Raw genomic sequence first — 27,536 nt, 5'->3', positions numbered from 1 at the left:
GGGTCTGAATTTTTTTAGCTTGTCCACTTTCAACAACTTTCAGAAGTATTCGAAAACACATTAGACTGGATAGCTTTCGAACTGTGAACTGCCAAAATCTGTTATCTTGAATGTACTGATAAATCTCCACAATAATACCCGTGGCACAATAGAAAGCTACACGATGAATCCGAGTTCATCGTTAATGGCCTGTTCATAACATGGTCAATACTTCTATATACACAGGGTCATACGTGCAAAGACAAAACATCATCAGGTTAACCTGCAGAATGTTAAGATATTGCAAAAAACTATTAAGTAACATAATGGCTCTTGTCCACCGAGTGGTGTGGTACGGTTCAGTACAGTATAGTACAATTCTGCACGTAAACCCAGATCCAGCTTGTGTTTCCACCGCGAACAGTACCCTTATGATAGGCGATCAGGTGTAGCGATCAACTTCATTCTCGCGTGAAGAAGAAAGTGACATGGTAAACAACAATGGACAACGCACAGCAGATCTTGTTCTGGCTTCTCTGCATGTGGCTGTTTGTCATAAGTAGGCACGTTTTTTTGAGCAAAGGCTGCAAGGAAAAACATACGCATGTGACAATTCTCTGTCAACCAATTAACAATCTGCAGTGAGTCTAGCTCCACTCTTTAGCACCGGACTACTGTGCTAGGTACTCCAATGGAAGGGTGCCAAAAAAGTGGTACAGTAGGGTACTAATTAGAGTGGCATTCACAACTTCTGACAATTGAAAAATTGTGTACTGTACTGAACTGTACCGCTCAGTAGATACGAGCCATAATGTACATTACTGATAACAAAAATAAGAAACTAAATTATTTATAAAAAATGCAATTATATATAATGTGTAATGCAGGGACTTATGGGAATGTCTTTTTTTATTGTAAATTAGATTTTTTATAATGCATTTAAGAATGCCATATTTTTTTAAATCTCAATGTTGTTCGTCACAGCACCAAATACTTAATACTTAAAGACTTTATAGGCTATTAATTTTCAAATTTAAACATTTTTATATTTTAATCTGGACTTTAACATGCCCTCATGATTAGAAATCTTGAGATTATTTGTTATTGTTCAGTAAAACTTTCAGACATACGGCTTCATTAGTTAACATGTTAATTCATTATTAACTGACAATGAAAAATACTTATAAAGAATTAATTATTCTAAGTAATGTTAATTTCTTAGTTTCTGTTTAATATCATTATTAAAATCAAAATAACTTTAATAATGTACCCAAGATAAAACTAACAATGATCAGTTGTATTTCTTAACTAACATTAACAAAAAAAAAACAACTGAATTTAGAATTGGAATCGAAATCGAAATCGCTAAAATTCAAAAGATACCCAACCCTAATCAGCACAGATACAAAAGCTGCTGTTCTCCGTATGTTTTTCCGTTGTCCATACATTTACTTGCCCAAAGACGCTCTCCTCTAAGAAATCAGGACAGAAGTGCTTGAAAGTTGACACAAGAGAAATATTAAAACACCTGGTGTAAACGGGAATGTGTCTCACTCATCTACTTGTGATCTGATCAACCAAAACACCTGCTATCTTAATATCAGGTGTAAACCGGGCCTAAAAGTAGCACTGTAAGGCTCCTGAAGCCATAGGACATATTGTATGACAACTAGACCAAAATTCATTTATCTTTTCCCTCCGCCAAATGGACTGCAACAGTCTTTTGGACTGCTGATTCTATTTAACACCATTTGGAATAATTTGTTGCATGTTTTGTGGCCAAACCTCATTGACAACAATGAAAACATGTCTGATTTGAGAACTACTGTGGAGATGTTCAGTAAATAATGGCTTAAATTTTAGTCTGTTCATCATACAAATCATATGCCTTCAAAACACGTTATAATGTATATAATATAGAAGCAAGTCATTTAAACTTTCAAAGTAGTAATTAATGATGGAACAAATTTTTTTGTGAGAGCTATTTTTTTCATGCATTTTGCAATATGCAGTTTTTATGTATTGGGTTAGGGTAAAATATGTTTTCTTTAGCTTTTGTAGCCCATTCGTCCTGCTACAGTCATCCAGTTGGCCATGTATATTCGGGTGGTTCTCTATTGATCTCAACTCTCACCTCAAAACTCCCTCATTTCTCTTTTCGGTGCTTGCTTCCTCTCATTTCATCCCCCAGCAGACTCCTCTAAGGCAGGGCCTCAGTTGCACACAGCCCTTTTGTTCCAGCACGACTTCTGTGCATGAGGGTGACATGACTCTGTCTCACACATCTTGCAGAAGAGGAAGGGTGGAGTTGTAGGCAGCCAAGAGAAGAGACTTCACTCAAGGTCAGCTTCTACAGTCTCTGCTTATGGGTAACACAGGCCTTAAAGTGACCTCAAACTGAATCTTACAGTTTCCTGTATTTGTAATCATAACCCATGTGCTAGGCCAAAAGGAATTAGCTGACTTTTGTGCATTTTCTATGCCATTTTTGCTTTGCAAAGTTCTGCAGACTAGATATAACATGAACTGTTGGACCCTTATCATATCGGTCAAACAACCTCGTCCTGTCTTAAGGTGCAGTCACAGTTACCGTTGTTTGGTGAATTTTCGCGTGAGATCCAGTCATTTCAATAAAAATCCACACAATAAAGAGTCCTGTTTTAATCTGGGAATGTTTTTTTTCTACACATATTTTCCAGATTTTCCCACACATATTTGATCATTGTTTGGAGAATTTCCAGGTGCGAGATCCAGTCATTTCAATAAAAAATATATCGTATTCGCCACGATGACCAGCAGAAATCGGCTTGGTTTGAAAGTGACTTCTTGAGCTGTACCTCATTCATTGCTACACGTTTGAAAGTAGACTTTGGACCTGTCTGGACCTTTTTCTGTCTGGAAATTTTCACCACGAATGTATCTGCGCTTTAAGTGGGCATTGTTGTCTAAAATAAGCTGCAAAGTGGACCAGACTTAATGCCAGTTTTTTAAAAGTCTGGCTATGTGAATCTTATATCAAAGTACTGGGATATTACCGTCTGAAACTATCACTGGCATCACAACAGTACTTAGGGCATAGTGCTGCAAAAGAAAAGAAGCCTGGAACAAGCAGGGTGGTCTTTGGTCAAAGGAAGACGATGTACCTTTAAGAAGCTAAACTTAAAGAAATAGAGGGTAGGACAGCGTCCTTGCACCACAGCCTCTGCTCTGTGTGTGTCACAAAACCCTCTGCCTGTACATCCCCCTAACACACCCCATGCAGCTGTGACCTTACATGTGTATCCTCCCCTTCTGCCTCTTTTCATTTTCCCCGTCTCTCTCACTCTTTTTCTTTCTTTTCTTTCGCTCTTGGACCGATGAGTTGATTACATGGAGGGACGCAGTGACAGCACTGGCTGGTACACAGAACAAAATGTGCCCCAGGCCCCAACAGGCTGCATTAAAATTACACTGTTCTGACATATTTAAACAGCAGCGGCAAACATGTACACGTACACACAGATCTGCACATGCATATACAACCATAGAGCTTATTTTCTTGACAAAAGAGAGTATCCCCCCCAAGTGTTGTACAGTCTGTCTTCTCCCATGAACACTAAAGGAACATCTCATTTGTTTTTGTAGTTGATCCTCGAGCACCTTATTTGGCAGTGCATGGAGTTAGTGAAGCGACTCTGAGAAAAGCAATGACAAAGTAAGTTTACTTGTCAGTCAGTTACTCTCTTAGAGGTTGGTTCACTTCACACTAATGCCACAACTTATTTTAGAACATAGATTTACAGCAAATAGAAAGGGTTACACGAAATTTGCTTTACATCAAATGTCAAAAATGACAACTGCTCAAAGTACATGTAAGAAGACCTTGCATTCTAGCAAACAAAGCAAGTATAGAGGCTTACATACCATTAATTTACATAAAGATGACAGTGGAGAAAAATATAAAGGCGCAAGACTGTGGGTGAGCATATAAAACAGTTCACAGAAACATTTTATAGAAACAAGAGAGGAATTTAGATGGTTGACATTTTAAATACTTTTTTTTTTAAACAAGAAAATAGCCTTTAGCCTATGTAACAGCTGTGAACCACGGTTAGCTACGTGCTACTTCTAATTTTACTGGACAGAAATTTGTATACTCCACTGAGTGCAGGATGAGTCATTATTTTTTGGTCTGGAAGAGAAAGGCATGCATTTTAAATGTGCATATCTGGTAAAAGTAAAACACAAAAAACATTTATTTATATATATATATATATATATATATATATATATATATATATATATATATATATATATATATATATATATATATATATATATATATATATATTAATGTAAACTAGTAGGGCTGGGTATTGACAAATTTCACGATTCAATTTCGGTTCACAAGCTTGCAATACTGATTCGATTCAATATCGATTATTTTGTATATAAATATCAGGTACAATACATGGCAAATTTTCTTGATGAAAATACAATTAAAATTCAGTTATGAATACGTGAGAACATGTTCAAATCAGAGAGTCTTACACCACCAGCTTGCTCCCTAACTGAAAAGTGTCACATCAAGACCTTTAGAAGAGCTAAGTTCAAAATGCGCTGCCAGTGGAACTGTGCAACCTAATGATTGGAAAGAAATCTGCAAACTATTGTAAATGTACACCAAAATGTATAATATACAAAAACAAAAGAGCTTGAACAAGCAAACAAGATTTTTCCCTATTAACTGTGATTAAGTAAAAGGTATGGCAAAGTTTCTTCACAAAGATGGATTGTATCACTAGTTTTACAGGTTAGAGTGGTATGTATAATAATCCAAGAGTAGGATCATTGGAGACAGAAGTTCAAACCTAAACTTTGCTATGCATCATGTCAAAATTTGATCTCAAAACAGTTTCCACTGTCATGTTTTCTGCTTATGGGTCATTGTGCTAGACTGTAGACCAAAGTGTGAATGTTAATGTTTATGCGCCTAATGCTCTAGATTGACACAACCAAGTACCCCCCCCCCCCATTTATTTATTCTGTGAGTTTACATATATGATACCTAATGTGACAAGAGTTACATTAACAAGTGGTTAATTAACAAGTTAATGTAGTTAACAAGTAGACAAGTTTAAGAATTTAAGTTTAGTTTCTTGAATTGCTGAGAGGATATCTACAATAACACTTGTTAGAGCAGTGATATCTTTTTGGTACAATGTTGGGAGATGGTTATGCCGTATCCTGTTTTATTTGAGGAAAATGTGGGAAAAAAATTGGGAAAATGAGTCTTGGATTAAATTCGATTTTGGACATGAATTCAACAAATCTACTCTTCAACTTGGAATTGGTTCACTCTTAAATTTCCTCCAACCTCCACTTGCCTAAATAATCTAGAGCAAAGACTTAGAGTGGGGGCAGCTCTTGCACTTTGGAATTTAGGCAAAGTTTAGCTTGTGTACAGTGGTCAGAGAAACTTAACACAACAGCAGTGCAGATGGAGAGGCCCTGCCTTCCCTTCCCGCTGTTAAGAAAACTGTCCCACACCGCTCGGAGAACAACTCACACCTCCCTACCCCCTCTGCCTGTACTTCTCCTGCACCCTCTCAACCACTCCTCCTAGGGGGGTCCAGTCAGGCCTAGTTGTGGTATGGAGCATGAGACAGCGTCCAATCTCGGGTTACATGATTGTGCAACGTGGTGCTTTGAACACCCTTTCGGCCTTTCAGCGCTGAAGTCCTTTAACTTTCTTCTCAAGGCCTCATGCTAGGACCACCTCTTTTTGGTCCTAATGCTCATGGTTTTCTGTTATCAGACTCTTCATTCTAAACAATAAGTAGGGTTTATAATGAGGTTCTGCTGACCTTAGATATTCTGACATGCTTCAGTTGATGGTCAAGTTTGGAGAACTGGGATTCAAGCCTGGGAAGCTCCTGATATTTTTCTAGAAGTGCCCAAGAGATAAAATGTTTCATGGCACTAGGGCTGGGTTTGTACTGCTAACTGTTTCTTCAACAACAACTTGTTTATACCATGTGGAGTAGTGTTGTCACATTAATGTAATGTCCAACTTAAAAAAGATATCTTGAAAAATATAGTTATTCAATACAATTCATGATACCAAAAGGAAAACTGCCATATATATAATAGGGATGAGCTAATTGATTAAACGATACTCCTGTTGCTAGTCGACTTTGAAATACTAGTCATTTACAATTTTCTTTTGCACATTTAATGTGTTGCTTTTTATTTAATTTTTTACAAGGCTATGTTTAAATTACCGTCATTTTAATGTTACAACTTGCAATTAATATATTATTTTAAAAAGTGTATATCTGCAGCAAAACATATAATTTAATTGTACCTCAGGTTTTGCAAGCATTGTTTTTTTTCTGGCGCTTGCGTGCGGCAGGTTCACAGAAATGTCCACTCGGAAGATGAGCAAGGTGAGGGAGGATTTTGAAAGCTTACACAATTTTTCTGTTTTCGTCTGTCATGCCAAACTAGTACAACAATTAAACATGCTTAGGCTTGTTATACTACGGGTTATGACTCAGGACATTTTTATATTTATATTTTGTATTACATTTTTATATTTATATTTTGGAGAAACATTATGAATAAAAATTAGCCTACTTTACACTTGAACAGTTGCTTTATCAACATCCCAACTATAAGAAAATACAATTAAATAATGATTTGTCAGTATGCATGAAACTTTTCTTGCATATGGATTTGACTTACGTTATTCATAAATTAAAGTGTTTTTTCAAATGGATTGCACACAGACTAGGGTCGACTAGTGGTGGGGTTAGAGTCAGTTATAAAATTTTTGTTTAAACTGTTATGAAATAATTAGTCGTTTCGCACATCCCTAATAGATATATTTATCAATGCACCATTAAGTATGTAAGCTATTACAAAAAATGTGTGTGTATATATATACACACATTTTTTGTAATAGCTTACATACTTAACACTTTACACACAGGATTTATTTAAATCATTGAACTAGATTTACAAAAAAAGACTAGTAAACAGTCAGTGATAAAATAAGAACAAATAAACAAATTACAATAATACAAATTAAATAAAAATATTTTTTTAAACGTTTTTCATGCATGTCTAATTTTATATCCAGTTAAGAAATACTACATAAATGAAAGTAATCAAATGTAAAATAACTGGATAGTAAAAATACTGGAAAATTTTCATTGTAAAAATGAAATTCGTATTAATGCATACAATTAAAGTTATTCAGTCAATAGAATTGTTTAATTAACATGACTGACAGAAGCATGTTTATTAGACTGCTGACACTTTAAGAGCTAAACAACATCCATTTTTTGGATGACTACACGGCAAGGCGGACATTTTGACATGATATAATTTTGTATGTATTTAACAATTTAAAGGAATAGTTCACCACAAAATTTAAATTCTGTCATTAATTACTCACCCTCATGTCGTTCCAAACCTGTAAGACCTTCGTCGGAACGCATATTACTGTATTTTTGATGAAATCTTGAGAGCTTTCTGACCCCTATATAGACAGCAATGTAATTAACACTTTCAAGGCCAAGAAAGGTAGGGAAAGCCATCGTTAAAATCGTTCATGTGATTATTCAACTGGAGCGAATGAGTGAGAGGAGGCGGGTGTGTGTCAATTCACTGTAGGAGAGAAGAGAGAGCGAGAATGAGCAGCTGGTATCTTTATTGATACTGGAGAAAAGGAGCATTTGAACCGTTTTAAATATTTCAATATCGATTGATATTAAAATGTTAATTTTTTATGGCAACCCTTACCTCTTTACCTAACCAGCTTCAGCACTTCCTTTTAAAATGAGGATTGATACTGAGGATTGTTAATTGGTCATGGAAGCCAATACATCCTCAATATGAGTATGAAAGTATGAATTTCTTTGGGGAAGGATGGATAGACAGAAGGGTGTGTGTGGTGAGCAATAAAGTCTCAAACGGCCATTCTACCCACGCTGCACTGAGGCGGGGACTGGTTGCCACAGGGGCTTGGGAGCAACTGAGTGAGAGAGAACGCCATGACCCAGATTGTGGTGGTTCTCTCTTCCTCTCCCCCTCCACCCCCATTCATTCTCTCCCTTCTACACATCTTTCCCGTTCTTTTTTTTTTTTTTTTACTCGATTCTCTGCCTCTGCTATATCCTCTACTTTGTGCTTTCCTCTCTCTAATCCTTGATGTTCCCTCTCTTGGTAATGAGAGCCCCCTCCTCTCTCCATAACTTCCTGCTGGGGCATAGAGGGACTGGGGTCACACCCACCCCACCCTCTTTTATTCCTGGAACTATCCACAGCACAAGATCCCAGGGGAGCATTTACACACATGTATACACACACACACACACTTTGGTAATGCTTCCTCACCAATATACATCATCATCATCTCTCCAAAGGATTTGCCAGTGGGCGAGTACTACTCTCAAATTCTGAAGTGCTCACATACTTTCATATTGCTGGAGCCAATCTTGTGTGTGTAACTTGCAGACAGTGTCCAAAAGCTACTTTTGCCAATAGAATAGCATTAAAAAAAAAACTTACTGGCCATGAAACTGATTTTGCTTTATTATTTTTTTTTAAAAATAATTATTGATTTTTATCCTTTGTGATTGTTAACATTGTTTTTATTTAGCTGTGTTCATCCATCTATTTGTGATAATGCAGCTCATTGTGACTCTTGAGATGAGCCATCATCCAAGCTACAATTGAAACAAAAACATGAAGACAACATATTTTCATCTTGGTTGCTCTATGTGAGGAATATTCCTTTTGTGTTGCCAAATGGAGTATAAAAGAAAAAGATCTTTAGTTATCATAACTGATGATAAATCTCCAAGATTCAGACCAAGGACTCCTCGATGGATGGAAAGCTGTGTTGTGCAAGGTCTTATCCCCTGCAGAGACCCATCCCCATTGGACACGAAACCGATTTGATTGGCTAAGACAACTTTCTATGGCTACGTTATTCAGTGCCTAATTAGAAATAGTCCAAAATGTATTTACTGTGTATTTTTTACATTTATTTTATTTAGTTGTGATTTGAGTTCACTTCAGCGAAAGCCTATCATTCATTAAATTTGTCTTAAGTGTGGCAGTTCCAATTAAAGTTACTGGTTGTCTGCGAGCACCATAATTTTATTTACTGATCAAAGCCAATTTAGTGAGTGATTTTTGGACACTGTTTACATACATCCTTCCACATTCAGTGTGAATGAAACATTTGGTTCCACTTTTGTTTTCAAAGCTCTCTCAGACAACATTAGCCATCAGTAGGTATTTAGTTCACAGTGAATGTGTTTGCTATGTGTCCGTGCCAGGTTGAGAGGAGGGGCACATTGCAGGACGGCCACACCCCAGCTTATGGGGGGGCCACACCTCTTTGTGGAATCTACTGCAGCTGGGTCACATGACACCATCCCCCCTCACTCCCACCCCCATGCCTAAGCATTACCACATTTCTCTCCCTCCACTAATACTGCTGCTCTACTCAGGCCTCTTTCTCTTGCCATTCGGTCTTAAAGAACTGGGTGTGACTCTGCTCTGCTCAAAGAGGGAGGCGACACAGGATTGCTGACTACTCCTCCCTGCTTGTTCAGTTGTTCCTTCTCTCCTCTTGTCTTTCTCCAGCTGGTCAGTCTTTAGAACCATCTCTCACTATCCCGTATTTTTTTTTAATTTTATGCTTTCTACATCTTTGTCATTTTACTTTCTAAAGATAATTTAGACTTGAAATCGAAAGTTTCTTAATTATAGTCTTTTGTAGTTTTTTTTCCTTTCTCTTCCCTGATATCTTCCCATTTCTGTGATTCTCCCTCCATCTTCAAACATCCCCCCACGTCTGATTGACCTGTACTTGATTTCCACTCATCTCTTTTGTTCCTTGATATCTGTCTCCTCCCCCAACTAACTTTAGCTTAAGAAAGACTAACCATCTTCCAACTTTTCTCACATCAGTCTGTTGAGGCTCATTAATTTGCTCTCTCTCTCTCTGTGACCTCCTGCTAACTTTTCTTTCTTTTTGGATAACTCGGGTCAAGCGAATTGTAGATTGTAGATTTTATAAATCCATTCAGAGGTAGCGTTCTGCTAACTTCTCAAACTTGGTAAAAGTACATCTCGATGCTCTGATTAGCTCTTAAGCGCTCTCTGTTTTTCCTTTGCAGTGTCAGACGAGTCCGAAGAAATCCACTGCAGCCACCTCTGAGCCTGTTGAGGAGATGCCATCCATACAAATCAAGTCGGAGCCAGAGGAGGTGGAGTGTATGGTGGTGAGTGAGCTTTTGTAATGTGTGTGTGTGTGTGTGAGGGGGTTTAACTTCGTAGTGGGAGAGTCCTGGGAGAGTATGAAGCCTAGAGTTATTGGAAAGGGGTGTGGTTGCAGTGTCATGAGAATGAAGTCAGTGGTCCTCAGGGTTCCTCTAGACTGGGAGAACTTGGATCTCCCCTCAAGCCAGGGCATATCTAAATGTTAGACCAATGTTTAATTTATTCTTCAAATGCATTTCATATTCATTTTACAATATGATTGTCTGGATATATGATTTTCTGATGTTTATACGAGTGTCTGTCAGTCGTTGATTGGATGGAGGCTAGGGATGCTCATAATTAACTGGTTAACTGTTAACAGACAGTATCAGTTAAATAATTTAGTTAACCCCAAAATGAAAAATTATCCCATAATTTACTCAACCTAAAACCATCCTAGGTGTTTATGACTTTCTTCTTTCAGCCGAACACATAGTTCTATTAAATAGGCAAGGCAAGGCAAGGCAAGTTTATTTGTATAGCACATTTCATACCCAATGGCAATTCAAAGTGCTTTACATAGAAATTAATTAAAATAGTGGTAACAAATGCATGAGAAAAAAAAGAATACCATATGGGATAATATCCTGTCTCTTCCCAGATTTGTAATCGCATTAAATAGTGTCCGCATTTTTGAATCTCCAAAAAGCACATTCATCCATCATAAAAGTGATCCATACGAATCCAGTTAATAAATGCCTTCTTAAGCGAAGTGAATAAGTGATGGGTTTTTGTAAAAAAAAAGATAATTAATATATATTACTAATATTACTAATATTAATTAATATTACTCAGTGCATAAATATATATTTGCACTGTAACAATGAGACCTTAAAATAGTGTAAGCAGATTTTTATTAGAAATTGAGCTTTTGAATAAATGCATTGAAAATATCAGTTTTTCTCTTCTGAGAATACTGAGCAAAAATGTTTTATCCAATCATCAAAGCTTTCTTGTGATGTTTACTTTCTTCGCTTGACTTTCTCCGAAAAGCTCATTATAGCTGCCTTTTAACTTATAAGCACAACTTTGTTTGTACCAATACCATGATGGTAGGTGAACAAACTCAGGATTAGAGTTACAGGATTAGTTTCGAGATGACAAAATCAAACCAATCCAATCAGGCTATGACGCTTATCATTAACCTTCTTTGATCCTGAGTTGAGGAGTTTAGGTGTGACATCAGTAGTGAACAGCCAATTACATGCTTTGGAACGGTGAAATTGAGATTCACTTCTCGTGAGGTGAAGTAACAAAGAAGATTCACTTCTCTTCTGCAGAATATTACGAGACTAAAAAAATATAAAAATATGAAACAAATTTACACAGCCAGAAGACGAGAGGTGTCTATGTTAGATGATAACTAACAACTCTTGCTATATCAGTGCAAGTAAAAATTGTGAAGTAAGTTTATGTAGTTTATGTAGATTTGTACAACAAAGCTCGATGTAGTCATTTTATAGATTCTACTGATCTACTGATTCTAAAGCTTATTTATATTGTTTATAGGCTAATACCTATACCTAAGTGCTTAATAATAATTGATCAAATAAAAATGTAGGGTATGATAATTACATAATATCTAAATCATGCCAAATTATTATAAATAATATTTATGCTATGCTAAAAGCCAGATGATATTGTCTTTAAAAATAATTTGCAATAGTGACCTTTAATTTGGAGAAACTCTGGGAGTGACTTTATTTAGTCAGAGATGTGTCTCACTTTGCTCACAGCTGATTGGTCCAATTTCAGTTTGATATCTCTTATTTAGAACAAAACTAAATAAGACATAGGTTAGCCGTGAAGCACAAGTTACTATGGCGATGAACACTGCTAAAATCAACCACTTTCATAGTCCCTAAAACCCAGGGTTGGCGCAAACTAACTGAAACATACCTAGCAACCTAAACTGGCTTCATGGTATAGGCCCCAGGAAAGAGCTAAATAAATTCTTTGAAAGACAACTCCACCTATCAGCAGTCTATAGATCAATATTTTGGAACTTGGAAAATCTTCCATTACTAAATATACGAGCAAACATGAGGAAATAAAAGAGTGATCATTAACTGCCATTCCCTCTGCCGGGTGGAATCTATCAGACCAAAGTCCCCCATGAGGAGGCATAAGATAATATTTTTACACGCCAGTCCTCTTTCCCTTCACTTTTTGGTGGGTTCTTTTTGTACCTTTCCGTTTCTGTCCTTCTATCTTTTCTTCCAAGTCTCGCCAAGGCCCTAATAGGATATATCGAGGGAGGCTTCCGTTCTACTGTAGTCATGGCAACGAGGCTCTGGCGGGAGTTGGAACGACTGTGATGTAGCCTCCCCAAACCCCTTCTCCTGAACACACACACTGACACACTACCCCACCCCCTCACAACACTCCCACTCCCTCACAATACACTCCTTAAGCCGTAAGACACACATGGAACGCCACATACCTGCAGGGGTACAGACATGCTCGTATCCACATACACCATACATGCCCGACATGCACTCGCTCACTCTGGAACTAACGGGAGCACTCATGCACAAAGATGGGCTCCACACCCTTTTATCCTCATCCACTTCACACACACATACACAAACACTGCCTTCTCTGTGTCTAATGCGTTTTACCCAGCCAGCTAACACATAAAGACTAGACTCACAACCAGTGTTTATTATAGAACAGTTTTACCTCTGGTGAAATATCTGTAAAATAATCCACTGAGGAAAAGTCAAATGCAGCTGCTGATCCTCATTATGTTTTTCAGTTTGGGGAAAAAAGTACCTTGTAGTTTCTGTTAAGCTCTGTTGTCCATTTCACATGCGCAATCTGATACGGCAGGCGGTTTTCCTTGAAAAAAGGAAGTTAGGGGCTTGCAGTCGGTTGCCAGGTATTTCAGGTAGTCATGTACTCAAACACATAACCGTTTGTCTATTGAATAAGTCTGTGTGAACAGCATAATATTGTAACCCAGTAGGCTAGTGAGGCCCATGGTGGGTAGTATTGTTTGTGGAAAATAGGGATGTCAATTTACATAAATTATCATAAACGTTTACCATAACCTCCTTAAAGGTGGGGTAAGTCTTATTTCAAAACTGTTTTAGGTCATGTCCACTCTAATACGTTTTAATTTGAAAACGTATATTTTTCTTTCCGTTTTGGCCTTCCGTCCACACTGAGACAGCATTTTAAGTCAATGAAAACGGATCGTTTTGAAAACGCCATCTTCGCGCCGTAGTGTGGACTGTGAAAACGGAGGCTTTTTAATACGATGACGCATTTTTAGCCATGTGATGCAGTCAAATGACCAATTCAGCCAAGATGGTGAACGACATTGTACAGCAGTTGTTTTGTATGCTTTCTGTTTTGACAGCCTTGTTAAATATTATTGTCAGTTTGTACATACTGTTAAAAAACTCAGTGCCTTTTCTCGACATTGCCGCAAAATTTCAAAGAGTAAATAAACGAGTAGCGGAAATGACGCAAGCCGAAAGCGTCTTGGATTTGCTCATGTGCAGTAAGGGGATGTAAGCGTTTTCAGACGTTTCAGTGTAGATGAAAATTTTTTGGAAAACGATTGAAAATGATAGTGTGGACACGGAGCGTTTTTAGACGAAAACTCAGTTTTTAAATTTATCCGGATTAGTGTAGACGTACTAATCACAGGCCTTAGACACGGGCCGAGACACGGGCCGAGTGGAATAACAAACTTGTAGCCAATCAGCAGGTAAGGGGCGTGTCTACTATTGATGGTGAGAAGAGCGCTCTCTCTCGCTCTGTGCACGTCATGTTTCAAAACACACCAGTCACACATGACGGACATTAGCCGAGAACTAGCCTAATATATGCTGCTTGACTATGCTCGTGTGTCATGTTCACTTGTTAGTCCATTTGCGATCGTATTGTGGCTCACTTCAGCGATGATAAAGACCCGTTCAGTTCCACACCGTATGGAGCATCTAAATCTCCTCACTGTGTGCTTCAAGCATCAGCTCACACAATGTCTCCGACAAGTAAGATACTATACTCCAAATATATGTTTGCTTAATCTTTTCATGATCTATATAACCCTTATCCAGTCATAATTGTAATATGTCGTTAGCTGGACTGTCGGCTCGTGCTATAGAGTTGTTCATGAGAACAGTTTGTGATTTTGTGATAGCTATGACTAATCTTGTCATAATTGTAATATGTCGTTAGCTGGACTGTGTGCTTGCGTTCTATTGAGTTGTTCAAGAGAACGGTTTGTGTGTGTTTTTGTGATTGCTGTAACTCTAATCATAATTGTCATAATTTGTCATAATTGTAATATGTTCGTTAGTCGGACTGTCTTACTTGTGTACTATCGAGTTGTTTACAAGAACGGTTTGTGTTTTTGTGATAGAAGGGATGACTTTTTCATTGAATATTCGACCTGGATTAGATACACAGAGATTCTCCCATAGCCGTTGATGCCTCTGGGTTACGTATGTGTGGGGCGGCGCTATCAAAATAGGGGCGAGACCCTTTTGGGGGTAGGGGCGTGTTTGTTTTGGTGATTTGAAATATCAACAACGGTTACCAGATAGCACCCTTTAAGGTGGGGTAAGTCTTATTTCAAAACCGTTTTTAGAAAAAGGACTCGTGCCGAGTGTAATAACAAACGTGCAGCCAATCAGCAGGTAAGGGGCGTGTCTACTAAGGATGGTGAGAAGATTGCTCACTCTTGCTCTGTGCACGTCATTATTCAAAACACACGAGTCACACATGACGGAGAATAGGCGAGAACTAGCCTAATATATGCTGGCTTTTGCTTGACTATGCTCATGTGTCATGTTCGCTTGTTTGTCCATTTGCAATCAATGTCGCTCACTTCAGTGATGATAAAGACCCGTTCAGTTCCACACCGTATGGAGCATTTAAATCTCCTCACTGTGTGCTTCAAGCATCAGATAACAAAATGTGTCCAACAAGTAAGATACTATACTCCTAATATATGTTTGTTTCCTCTTTTCATGATCTATATAACCTGTATCCAGTCATAATTGTAATATATCGATAGCTGTACTGTCGTGCTTGTGTACTATAGAGTTGTAAATGAGAACAGTTTGTGTTTTTGTGAACGCTATAACTCTAATCTTGTCATAATTGTAATATGTCGTTAGTTGGACTATCGAGCTTGTTTACTATCGAGTTGTTCATGAGAACGGTTCGTGTTTTTGGGATAGAAGGGATGACTTTTTCATTGACTATCCGACCTGAATTAGATACACAGAGATTCTGCTGTAATCGTTGCCTGGGTTACGTATGTGTGGGGTGGAGCTATCAAAATAGGGCCGAGACCCTTTTGGGGGTAGGGGCGTGTTTGTTTTGGTGATTTGAAATATCATCAACGGTTACCAGATAGCACTTACCCCACCTTTAAGTCCGATGCAGGGACACTACTAAGTTGTCATGTTACTTAACAACCATTTGCTTAATCAGCACAAAATAGGTATTCATTTGAAGCTTGGAAGCTTGGAAGCTTGGCTTTACAGTTGATATAAGGAATAGACCATCACTTAACAAATGCTTAAATATGCTGACATATAAAAAGTGCTCCTAAAAGAACTGCTTTACATGAAAATGTGATCTGTAAAATCCTAGTAGATAACAGATTTATTGTTGACAAGGTCTCAACTAGCAGAATACAACAGGCATATTTGTTTCAGTTAGAGACTAAACTATACCAAGTATTTGTATGAAAAAGCGCTGCCAACAGATGTGTAAACTATAGACTGTAAAAAAAAAAAAAAAAAGATGAACGACGCCCCTTCACTATCTTCCATTTTAGAAAAGTGAAGGTGCCAATATCCGAATATGGTGCTGACATCTTGCACTGATTTGGGACCTGCTTCTGCGCAGTGGAGAGCAGGAAGTGGAGTCGCAATATCAAACCCTGCCCATACTCCCGGAGTATCTGTTAGTATAGTTTACTGCAGAACAACTCATTATGTCGATGTGAAATAAACAGTTGTGGAAATGTAGAAATTAGTGCTAAAGCTCCAATCTTCTCCTGAAAATAGTCTGTTGTTGCTTCTGTGACAACTTCGCTAAGATAAGCCGTCAATCACAGCAGTCAATCATGACACCACACCACTGTTTAAATAGCATCAAATAACTAACTAAAACCAAGCTTACAACATGACCTAAAATGGCAGAAAGCATCTTTGGAAAATATGTTTTTGAAGTTTAATTTGATTGTTTCGTTTGTCTAGCATCCCATTATAACACATGGACGGGAGGGGGTTTATGAGCTGAGACCAACCACCTGAGGGCAATCGAGACACTTTGGCTTCACTTTTCAGGATATTTGCGGCTTGGTGTAAACAATATACACATGATGCTGTTGTGCCACATTTTGGGTTGTAATCTCACAATAAATTAGTTAACCATAGTAGATCGCTGGTTTTCTCGAACAAGCACAGACACAACATAAGACAATTCAAAAATCATGGAGTGACATGACATGCTGCTTTGCTAAAGCTGTTGGACTTCTGGGATCCAATCGCATTGCGATCAAACCACTACGTGTGTTTTCCAACCTCATTTGGAAGTTAAAACAATGGAAACTGGTTCTCACGTATGGTGGGTATGAATGATGTGTAGAGACCAAATGGACACTGTTTTACAGCTGGAGCACCCTTGCATTGGTTTGATCGCTCAGATTGATAGGTCTTGATTTACCATGCAATGTAGAATAGGAGCGTACAGCTTAAGCAGTGTTGGTCATCTTCACTCATCACTACCAGGATCTTATAACTTGTTTATTACTTTTATTGTGGGGTTTACACAAGTAGTTCATTTATTCTGTAAAATCACTTTTTCCTTGTGTGTCTGCTGCATGTGTTTTGCGCATGAGCTGCACGCGCCTCAAAACTATGCAGTCTGTTTTATTGATTAAATTATCGACAATGAATCAATCGGCAATAAATTGTTGGCATTCCTAGGCTTCATGACCTTTCCTTTCAAATGCTGGACAGGGCTGCAAACTCAGACTAATATTACCCTCAGTTGCCACTGTTTCTTTCACTCCTATAGTTTATCATCTGTATCTATATTTTTTGTCAATCCTTTAAAGTCTAGGTAATCAATATTTTCAAGATCGTAACTGTGATTAAATTAATTAAGAAATGGTTTAATCCAAGTCTTCTATAAAAAAAGAGATACCATCACTTTAAATGATAAACAGGGTTTTATTTACACATTAACATTGATCAATTGCTATGGCAATTATCTCACCTAAATATTTGCTCACCTAATGTATTTGTGTTTTTACAATAGTGTAATTTTGTTGCATAATAGCTTACACACAACACAAGGAAGCATGATTTCAAACTTTGAATTGAGTTTACAAAAAAGACAAGTAAACAGTCAGTAATAAAATAAGAACAAACTGCATTTGACTGTTTTAGTGCAATGAGTTGTGAAAATGAACTCAATTTAATACTTGCAAGCTATTTGAGAGGAGGCTTTATGTGTGTGCTGTTTGGGTGTGAGTAGGGGAATAAGTTAAATTATGCGCAGTCTCCACAATTCAGGCCTTGTAACCAACACTATTCAACAGGAGTGAATGAGACGAGTGACTGAGAGGAGGCGGGAGTATTGTACTTTTTTATTTTGCTTTTCTTTGTTCCCACATTCTTGCTCATCATTAATTACTATGGTTTTTGATTAAGTTTGATATCGAGTTTTACGTGTATGTGCCCTCTTTTTCAGTTCCTCATTATTTGGTGTCGGTTGTGTTTCAGGACACAGTGTTACTTTGATTCTTGAATCTTTTGTGTTGTTGTATTAAATCTACTCTACTATTTAAATAGATACCTTTCTCTTCGTCATCCTTTGTAGACCACCTAATTGTGACACCATCACTCTATTCTATCCTACATGGTCTTCTTTGTCAGCACTGGTTCCGCCCAGCACCAAGCCTGTTCTGTCACACGTGTCATTGATTAGTCTCCCACCCAGACTCCATTGGCTCCATTCAATCCCTCCGCTCCTCTTCTGTGGGCTCTACTCTTTTTCATCCGCCTTGGGTCTTCCGGTCTCCAGCTCTGCTTTGGAAAGTGGTTTCCCTGGCTTTGCCTCGACCCGTCGTCTAGTCGGCTCAACTTTGACTTCATTTCGCCTCGGCTCCACCTGGGACCATTATCCTCACGGCTCCACCTTGGTCATATGTCGCTCTGCCTGTGCCACAGACTTCTGGGACTTCAGCTGCACTTTGTCAGGCTCCATCTTTCCTTCAGCTCTGCCTAGGTCCTCTGACAAACCGGCTCCGCTTTAGTCCTCCAAGCTTGGCTCCAGCTTAGCTGCTCATTGTTGCGGTTCAGCGCTGACCTCCAGGACTTGTGTGTCGTCTTGTCTCGTTATCTCTTCCGCTGCACCTGGGGCTCACATGCTGGTTGTCAGACCGGCGCTGATTTCACCCTGGCCCCTCCCACTATCGTTTCCAACATAGGCCTTCATCTTGGCCGCTGTCTGCCGTGCCATCTGGCTTCTCCTGACTTTGTCTCCGCCCTGGCTCCTCCCACCGTGTGTACCATCTAATTATGACACTATCAACCTATCTTTAAACTTTGTAGTCGAGGCTGCCTCCCTTCGGTTGTTCTTGTATCTTTTGCTGTTTTTGTAAACAACAATTGTTATTGATTCATACAGCTTCGTTTTCATAGACAGGAATGGAAATAGTAGCTTTAACAGTCTAGACAACAGTCTTTTGTTGTCTTTTGTAATTGATCAATAACCAAAACCGCTTTCTCATCTCTCATTTCTGTGGTGGAATGTGAATTTGATGAACTCTCTTGGGAATATTATTAATGGCCAATTTCTCTTTTAATGGTCATCAGTAAGGTCAGCAGAGAGTCATATTGCCATCAGTCTACCGTTCCTAACTATGTTAAACGGAAGGATTTTTCACCGGAACCTAATGTAACAGTTTCAGTCTTTCTCTTGCTCTGTCAATTTGTTCTGCATTTCTTAACTGTGAGAAACATGCATCAGTGTTCTCTGTGCTGCCGACCTACCATTAGTAGTTCCTCTTCTGTCCTCATTCATATGCTTAGGTCAATACTTTCTATCTTGACTGCTCGGTTCATTTTGGATCTTTGTGGGTTCGTGACATGTTAAAAGTTGACTGTTATTGTTTTTTGATTTGTTTGTATTTTACCCGTTTGCTTATTTGTTTATACTGCGGTATATCCATGGCAAGATTTTAAAATATCTGACACCCAGCAGAAAATTATAGCAGACAGTTGAATTTGTGTAACTTATGGACACTTCCATTGTAGTCAGCTTTGTTGGTAACAATTTTGTTTTGACACATTATGCCAACTAAGCTTCTGTCAGCTGTTTTATAATGGCGTATCCACTCATATTCATAACTTATTAATGTTTCTAAGTCGCTATAATACTGAAAAAAAAATTGTGGTTTTGATTAAAGGGGTGGTTCCGTGTTTTTTTTTCTAGGCTTGGTTGTGTTTTTGGGGCGCAGTATAACATGTCTTAATACTTCTTTTTTTTTTATGTCGTATTTTTCTTATATTTTACCTTTATTCCACACCGCCGTCTCCACTGTCCTTTGAACGGCTCGTTTGCTTTCTGGTTCTATGAAGCCCATCCCTCCGAAAAACACAATGGTCTTAGATTGGTTAGATGGCCAAATGTAGTTTCATGTATTTTTATTGGCTGAAGTGCCAAGCTCAGGTTGTACAGAAACGCCACGCCCCTTTCCATTACGGGCAGAAGTCACAGTGTTTATGTTAATAGAAAGGGTTTATGATGTCACCAACCCAGGAAGTAGCTTGTTGTAGTCCAAACCGACCGTTTTTGTAGACAATAAACTGCCATAGCTTTAAAAGACAATATCTCAGTTTGCATTGAACTTTCACCGCTGTAACTTTGCTGATACTGTTTATTCTCAAGCAGCAACATTACACACTAACTAAAGTAAATTAAAAAAAATTGCATGCAACCACCCCTTTAAGTTTGTTATATATGAAACATTTCAAATTTGCATTTACAGGCAAAAAATTACTGCATCGGATTGTATACAGTTACCATAATAATAACAAAATAATTTTTTGATCATATACTTACCGTTATTATCACTACACTTGAGACCTTAATCAAACTCTGTGAAGTTTAATTTATAAAAAACGTGTTTTGTAAGCAGTTTGTTAGTAATGTTGATTTGTGAAGAACCCTTATGAGATGTTGTTTGTTTCTCATAATTAGTTTACGTTTTTGTCTGCTTCTAGTTACGCAATCCAGGCATACAGCTCATATGAAATGGTAGCCGTAAAACATCACACAGATCAAACTCAATTGGTTTTGATAATGACAGCCACAAGGCTCGTCTTTATCACAACACTCACTCTCCGCCTCAGGCCGAGACCGTTTCCTACATCTGCTAATAGATATTGAACACACTCAATTATCATCCCACACAGTACGCTAGTGATAATTGGGTCACTTATGGATGTTGTTCTGACTCCAGCTCCACATCTTTACATGATATTTTTAGGATTGAGCAATGGAAAACAACTCAAGATGACAAGAAAGGTGGAGTGGATGAAGGGTGGGGATGCAGCGAGGTGGCAGGGTGGAGAACCACAGAGAGACTAAGAGAGAGGTGGGCGGGATCGAGAGAAGGAGAGTGAAAATGAGTCAGCTGATATACCTCCCAGTTTCCATGACAACTGGGGGCCTTTCCCACCCACTCTCCCCTTATTCTCTGTTTCGCTCCCAACCCGGCCCACTTGCTCTCGTTTTCTCTCACTTGTTTCCTCCCAACACCTCCGGTTACACAACTCAGCTGTACAACCTCTGTCTGTACCTATCTTTTTATTGTTGGACGTCATGACAGTTTTCCATAAGCATGTTATTTGAAAAGTTAGACATTTTGATCCTATTGTGTGGATGCTACAGATTGAAAGACCTCATTAAAAGTGAAGTACGTCATTTTTGTGACAAGTGGCACCTAGCGGAATTACACAAATAAAACGTATTTAAAAAAAAAACCTTGCTAGCGCTCCTTTCCCGCGTCACGCCTCCCCTACTCTCAGCATCAGACACCACATCACGTCCATGGACTGTTAGCTGAACGCCTGATGCATATGGTACACTCTTCTGGAAACACTTCAGGAGTTTAGAAATCGTCATCTGATTGGTTGAATTCTACAGGATGTCCGCAAGACGAGTGTGTTGGGTTCCTTAACGGTCTGCCTAAAAAAACAAATGCCGTGTCGCCAAACCCCCTTGTGGAAAAAGAACGTGGTCGTGTTTACACTGTGACAATGAGCCCTTTCCAGGATCAACTAAATGCTGGATTTTCAGTAAACTTGCACAACATTCTTGAATGAATAATTTATAGATGCGCGCCAGTCTGTTATTTCAGGGACGTCGACTTTACATTTTCACACCCATAAACATGATGTGGAACAAAACAAACTGTGATTGGATGTGTTACATGTCAGTCAAATGTCCTTTACCAATGAAAGCTACGATCGAGTTCAGACCTTCTGCAGTCAGTCTGTATCAGGTCTGGATACACGTGACTATGCCTCCCCCAACTCAAACATCACAAACACAGTTTTTACGGGTGCTTGAAGGCATGTCTCTAGAGGTAAAAATAGTCTAATTTCAATAAAAGGTCCAACATATTCAGCATAATTCATACTTTTAGCTGTGCTATGTGTCAAGAGTAAACAATTGAGAAGGCTAAGGCTAACACTTTGTCTACACTAGAGAGAACGCAATCATCTTGCTTATAACAAACCCAGCCAACGGATCTGCACCGGGTACATTTCTTTTTGACATGATATTCCACAACTGTTTAAGGTTGCCTACACTGAACACATCAAAGTAAACATTATAAACTGGTACAGTGGTCTTTCTGAATGGGTTCGTGATGGTGCTGTATGGTACCATTGTAGCATGTAGATTGCATTGCCCCATTTGCTTGGATGTTTTCATGATCTGTTTTTTAGCTTGCACTTCTCTAACCAAAGTTGAATGTCTTTTCCCATGTAACACGTCAGCCTTGCTCCCACAGCAGCTAAACACTCTCTGGCTAGAGTAGCCACACCCCAAACTCTATAGGTTTGGCTGGAGAAAGAGATTGACTACATTACTAATGGTTTAAAAAAACAACAACAACAACAACAACAATAAGCATGCATCTTGTTACAAACAAACAACAATGTACATTTAAGACTGAAGCGACATGGAAGCCAATTTAAAAAGTAGACTGCTGCCATTGGGGAAAATATTAAGATGACAAATATTTAATTATTGCCACAAAAAAACAAAAAAAAAATACATGTTGAATAGTCTGAATAGTTTATTTGCCTGTTCACATCCTGAGAACTTCTCATAGACGTACATTTGAAGAAGGGAACTGAGCCAGAAACCAGAAACTGCAAAACAATATGCTAAAATCCACTCAGAACACCTTAGCAACCACATAGCAATGCCCTGACAACCACCTACGATTCTCTAGCTTAATGTCAAATGAGTTTTGCATGGACAAGCACCACAAGTTAAAACACATTAACCTCTCTGTTGCATCATTCCGAAATTGCATTTAAATGTTTAATTTGTTTTATTACCTTACCAAAAGCATAAATATAGGACTTAAGGTCAGTTATAAGTCTTACTTCAGAGGGAGTTCAGTGCTTAGATCAATACATGCACACAGATCTATGCTTTGTGTATGTGTTTATAAATGAGTGTATCTACGTTTGGGCTGGACTCATGCCAGGTTCAGGCCTTCTCCTCTGCAGTGCAGAGGCCCGATCTGGCCAGCCATTGTTCCTGTGTTTTGTGGAGCTGCTGATCTGTACCCTCCCTTTTCTTTCTGTCCCTCCTAATCTGCTTCCTCACCTCGTTTGCTCTTCCATATTACTTCCTTATCTCCCTTATACCCTTGCTTTCTTCTCAGTTTTCTTCTATTTTTGTGCCTCTACAGAAAGAAGAGCCATTAGACGATTGCCCTGAGCCCACAGACCTCAAAATCAAATCCTCACCCCCTCCACTCTGTGACATCAGCGTCCAACACAACGATGACGACCAGACAGAACCTGTGGACCTGTCCCTCAACAAACCCCGCCCCTCCCTCCCGGTAGCCACGGCGACCTCCACCCCTGCAAACCTGCCTCTCCAAAACATCACGACAAGCCACACCATCCCGGCAGTGCTGTCGCCGGGCTCCATACTTGCGTCCACGCAAGGGGTCGGAGGTCAGCAGATCCTCCATGTCATCCACACCATACCCTCCGTGAACATGCCCAGTAAAATGGGGCAGCTGCAAACCATCCCCGTGGTGGTGCAATCCTTACCGGTGGTCTACACAACCGTACCCACAGATGGAGTGGCCACCGCCGCCATCACTGTGCCTCTCATCGGAAGTGACGGCCGGTCAGAGGGATCAGGTGAGATTGCCGTGACGAGATATAGAATGACCCTGTAAAGTGTACCAACCCCATAAATCTATATAATAGCTATTAGGGGTGACCCCGAATAGTCGAAGATTTGATGCATCGATATGTGGAGCCGGATTCGACCACCGATCTCACAGTCGAATCTTTGCGAGTGTTATGAAATGAGGATCATTCCATTTTGGCAATATGGGGTGCTCAATATTTAAAAAAATGCAGCGCTGAGCTTTGCAACTGGTGTGCGACCCCTTAAGGGCAGCGCCTGCACTGCGTCTTTAAAATTCAAACACATTGTTTTCAATGAGTGTACACACACCGGCGGCGGCATTCTGCGGCTGTCCCCTGCCGCGCCACATAGGACCATTTCAAGGTTTTATATTACATTTATATTTCCCTCAAATCGTCAATGTACATACTGATTTCACCCTGCGCTACAAGATAAATCCATCGTGTAGCTCTTCTGTCAGGAGTCGATTCAAAATTGAGCTTGCGCGTATATAATGTGCGTGTCTGGTGTGAGATACCTGAGACACAGCGCTGAGCTTCACGTCCGGTGTGCGACTTTGTTTAATCGCCTTAAGAACGTGCATGTTAAGGCACTCAAAATTTTCTTTTCCTCTCTAGGCAGGTATTTTTTTGGGGGTTTATTTATCAAAATGTACTTTTATATATTGGTGTGATGTTCTGTTTTTCGAACGCGGCTTAAAAATGTAGTGACAAAATGTTTTATGAATGTTTGTCCACCACATTGTCAGTTCATCTGTCAGTTGGCAGGCAGTTTTGGTCGCTCTATTATAAGCTGATGCTGCGTGCAGCGTTTAAAGGAAAATAAAAACAGTTTTACCCTCCTGCTGACTAGTAGGACGTAGGAGTAGGCCCCTCCCAACCCATTCACACACACACAGATGATTGGACTATCTGTCGACCATAGAAAGATTTGACAATTCTGATTCGATTGTTTAAATCTTTAGTCGGGGACACCTCTAATAGCTACAGTAGTAGCTTTTGTGCGAGTCATTAATGTTAAAAGTCAGCGTACAAAAACTTTTCATGGTGCATCATGTGCTAATTTGAAATCTTTGAAATGAGTTAGTAATATCATTTTGTAGTAATATTCCATTTTTTTTTTACTTTCTATTTATTTAATAAAATTATTAAAATATAAAATATTAATTAGTGCTTTATAAATTATAATTTTATTAAGTATTTTAAATTAAATGTATTAACCTCATACTATTTGCTTAGTTTAAATTTAAAGGAAATATGCACACTACCATATTAAAATAAAACTTGAAATAAAATAAAATAAAATAAAACTTATTTGAATTGTAATAATTTTTTTACAATATTACTGTTAAGGAATAATAAAAAAAAAAAAAAACTTTTGAACAGTAGTGTGTACTATAATTAAATCTGCATGAATCCAATGATAAAACTTTCCCTACGCTTTAAAGATGTAATCTTATATTTAAAATCAGTTCATCAGAGCTGAAGGTTCAGATCAGTTTTTAGTAACTATAGCTAACCGAATTCATCAGTTATACTGTCAAATTGAACATTTAATGCTGTTAAAAAAAGGGATAGTTCACTCAAAAATGAAAATTCTGTCAATTATTTACCTGCCCTCATGTTGTTCCAAACCTGTATAGTTTCTTTCTTTATTTTGAACACATAAGACGATATTTAAAAGAATATTGGTAACCAGACAGTTGACAGTGGCCACTGACTTCCATAGTATTGTTTCCTACTATACTCAATGGCTATCATCAATTGTCTGTTTACCAACATTCTTCAAAATATCTTCTTTTGTGTTCAACATAAAGAAACTCATACAGGTTTGGAACAACTTGAGGATGAGTCAGTAATGACAGAATTATAATTTTTGGGTGACCTATTCCTTTTAATTACCCTTTTAACTGCATTATTAACTTTTATATCTCTCGTTATTGCTGTTTTGTTGGAATCTGAAATTATTAATCTAATTATGTGTCATTTTTGACAGGCTCTGTAAGTCTTATTTTCCAATCATTAATCATTTTTTATTCCTCAAAAAAACTAAAGGTCAAGTTAAGGATTCCAAATCAAATTCATCCCTATTCAGTAGAGTGACATGCTCTCGCAGGTACAAATATTTTTGTAGTCGTGCATGAAGTGGCATTCTGCAGTTGGTTAAAAGTAAGAATGCAAATATGAGCCTGGGATGAATCTTGTCTCTTCTATATAAAACTGTTCATGTGGTACTGGTGATCTTCTGTCCTTTAGTTCTACCCATTTCCTTTAGGTGGTCACACCCTTGGGCTCGCCCTCTTACAGTTTCGTGCCGTTGCCGTTTAGTTATCAGTGTACAGACGCTACTTCTTCCCACACATATGGATGTGCATATAAAAGACACAAAAGATGATTTCAGGGCGAGGCAGAACAAGTTTAAACTTTAATTACAGGAGATAATGAAGCAAATCTTATTGGCCTTCATTATAAAGAAATAGAAATTGCTAACTAACAAGTACACACTGTTACAGTTTCACTCCCTCAGAAGGATTTTCTGAGGTTTATGATTGAAAAAAGCCTTTTTGTTTAAAAGAAACATTGGCATTGACTTGTTTCATCATCTTTTGACATAAGATTTTAATTTTTTAAGCTGAACCAATTATAAAACTTTACCACAGTTTGCCCCAAATTCCGTAAGTACAATGGTTATAAGTGGTCTTTTATTATTACTATTGTTCATAATTGGGGTTAGGGATTTCAAAGTCCCTTTAAGGCAAGTAATTTCACTTGGTGGCCATCTTTGAAACAGCTCCTATCTCTTTGAATGAGGAAACATCAAATTCTCTATGATTAAATTTCATATTTGAAATCTGTCAGCAACCGTCTCATAAATTTAGATGCTCAAATCATGACCAAAAACATTATTTATCAGGCTGGACCATCCAATGTGCATATCAGAACACTGACTGTTTCTGTAGCAACCAAAGTTCATAAAGGCATTGACTTTACCAATTACCGATGGATTGGCTCTTTTATTTAATAGGCAGGATTTTTCCATCATATTGTCCACCATTAATCTCCATTAATAATAACTTGAGTGCACCATCTTTGTATCAGTAAAGTTATTTCGGGATTTCAAACATATCCCTGAGTTAGAGCTGCATGATTCTGGATAAATTGAGAATCACGATTTTTTGTTTTAAAATTGAGATTGTGATTCTCCCATGATTCTGTAGAAAAAAACTAAACAAAATAACGCATAATTTCCTAGAGGTTCTGACAATTTCAATTGCTCCAGTCTATTTAAAAAATACATTAGTTTGAACAAATTAATTAAAGAAAATAATTTGAATGGAGTCATGTCTTATTGGATGAAACAACATTTGTGAATGAATCTCTTGAACGAATGATTCAATGACAATCACTTTGTTAAACAGTCTCTTATCGCTCCTGACGTAATAAGCGATGACTTGTACATAATACATGTCAAAATGCTTTCAAAAATGTGATTTGCTCTATTTTGATCGCAAGATATCAATATTCATACCCAATCTATGAGTTTTTATCCCAGTACACATTTCTCCCCTGCTATTTAAATGTTTGTAATGTTTGTGTGGTTGAGAAGACTGTGAAGCTACTTATCTGTACATTTACATGTAAGCTGCTCTACCGCCGGATCAGCGGCAGCACGGTCGACAAGTGTGATGATCATGCTTTAAAGGGTAACCAAAATCCCTAAAGTCTTTGGTTTAAAGCCTGTTTCAAGTCACAAGCATCGGCAGAGTGTGAGCGGTGTGTTTTCGC

At 38.3% G+C, this 27,536-nt stretch overlaps 1 protein-coding gene across 3 annotated transcripts in view; it reads left to right on the top strand.

The window, feature by feature from the left end:
- The window catches only part of klf8 (Kruppel like factor 8), a 65,041-nt gene that overhangs the window by 25,505 nt on the left and 12,000 nt on the right, over positions 1 to 27,536 (top strand). For all 3 annotated transcript variants that reach the window (XM_067423541.1, XM_067423542.1, XM_067423543.1), the window contains exons 2-3: positions 10,158 to 10,262; positions 23,276 to 23,738. In XM_067423541.1, coding sequence (XP_067279642.1) covers positions 10,158 to 10,262; positions 23,276 to 23,738 — 568 coding nt within the window. The remainder of the gene's footprint in view (positions 1 to 10,157; positions 10,263 to 23,275; positions 23,739 to 27,536) is intronic.

This window comes from Pseudorasbora parva, chromosome 18, assembly GCF_024679245.1.
Source record: "Pseudorasbora parva isolate DD20220531a chromosome 18, ASM2467924v1, whole genome shotgun sequence".
Taxonomy (NCBI): domain Eukaryota; kingdom Metazoa; phylum Chordata; class Actinopteri; order Cypriniformes; family Gobionidae; genus Pseudorasbora; species Pseudorasbora parva.
Note: the sequence above shows the minus strand (reverse complement) of the source record. Positions and strands in the feature narration are given on the sequence as shown.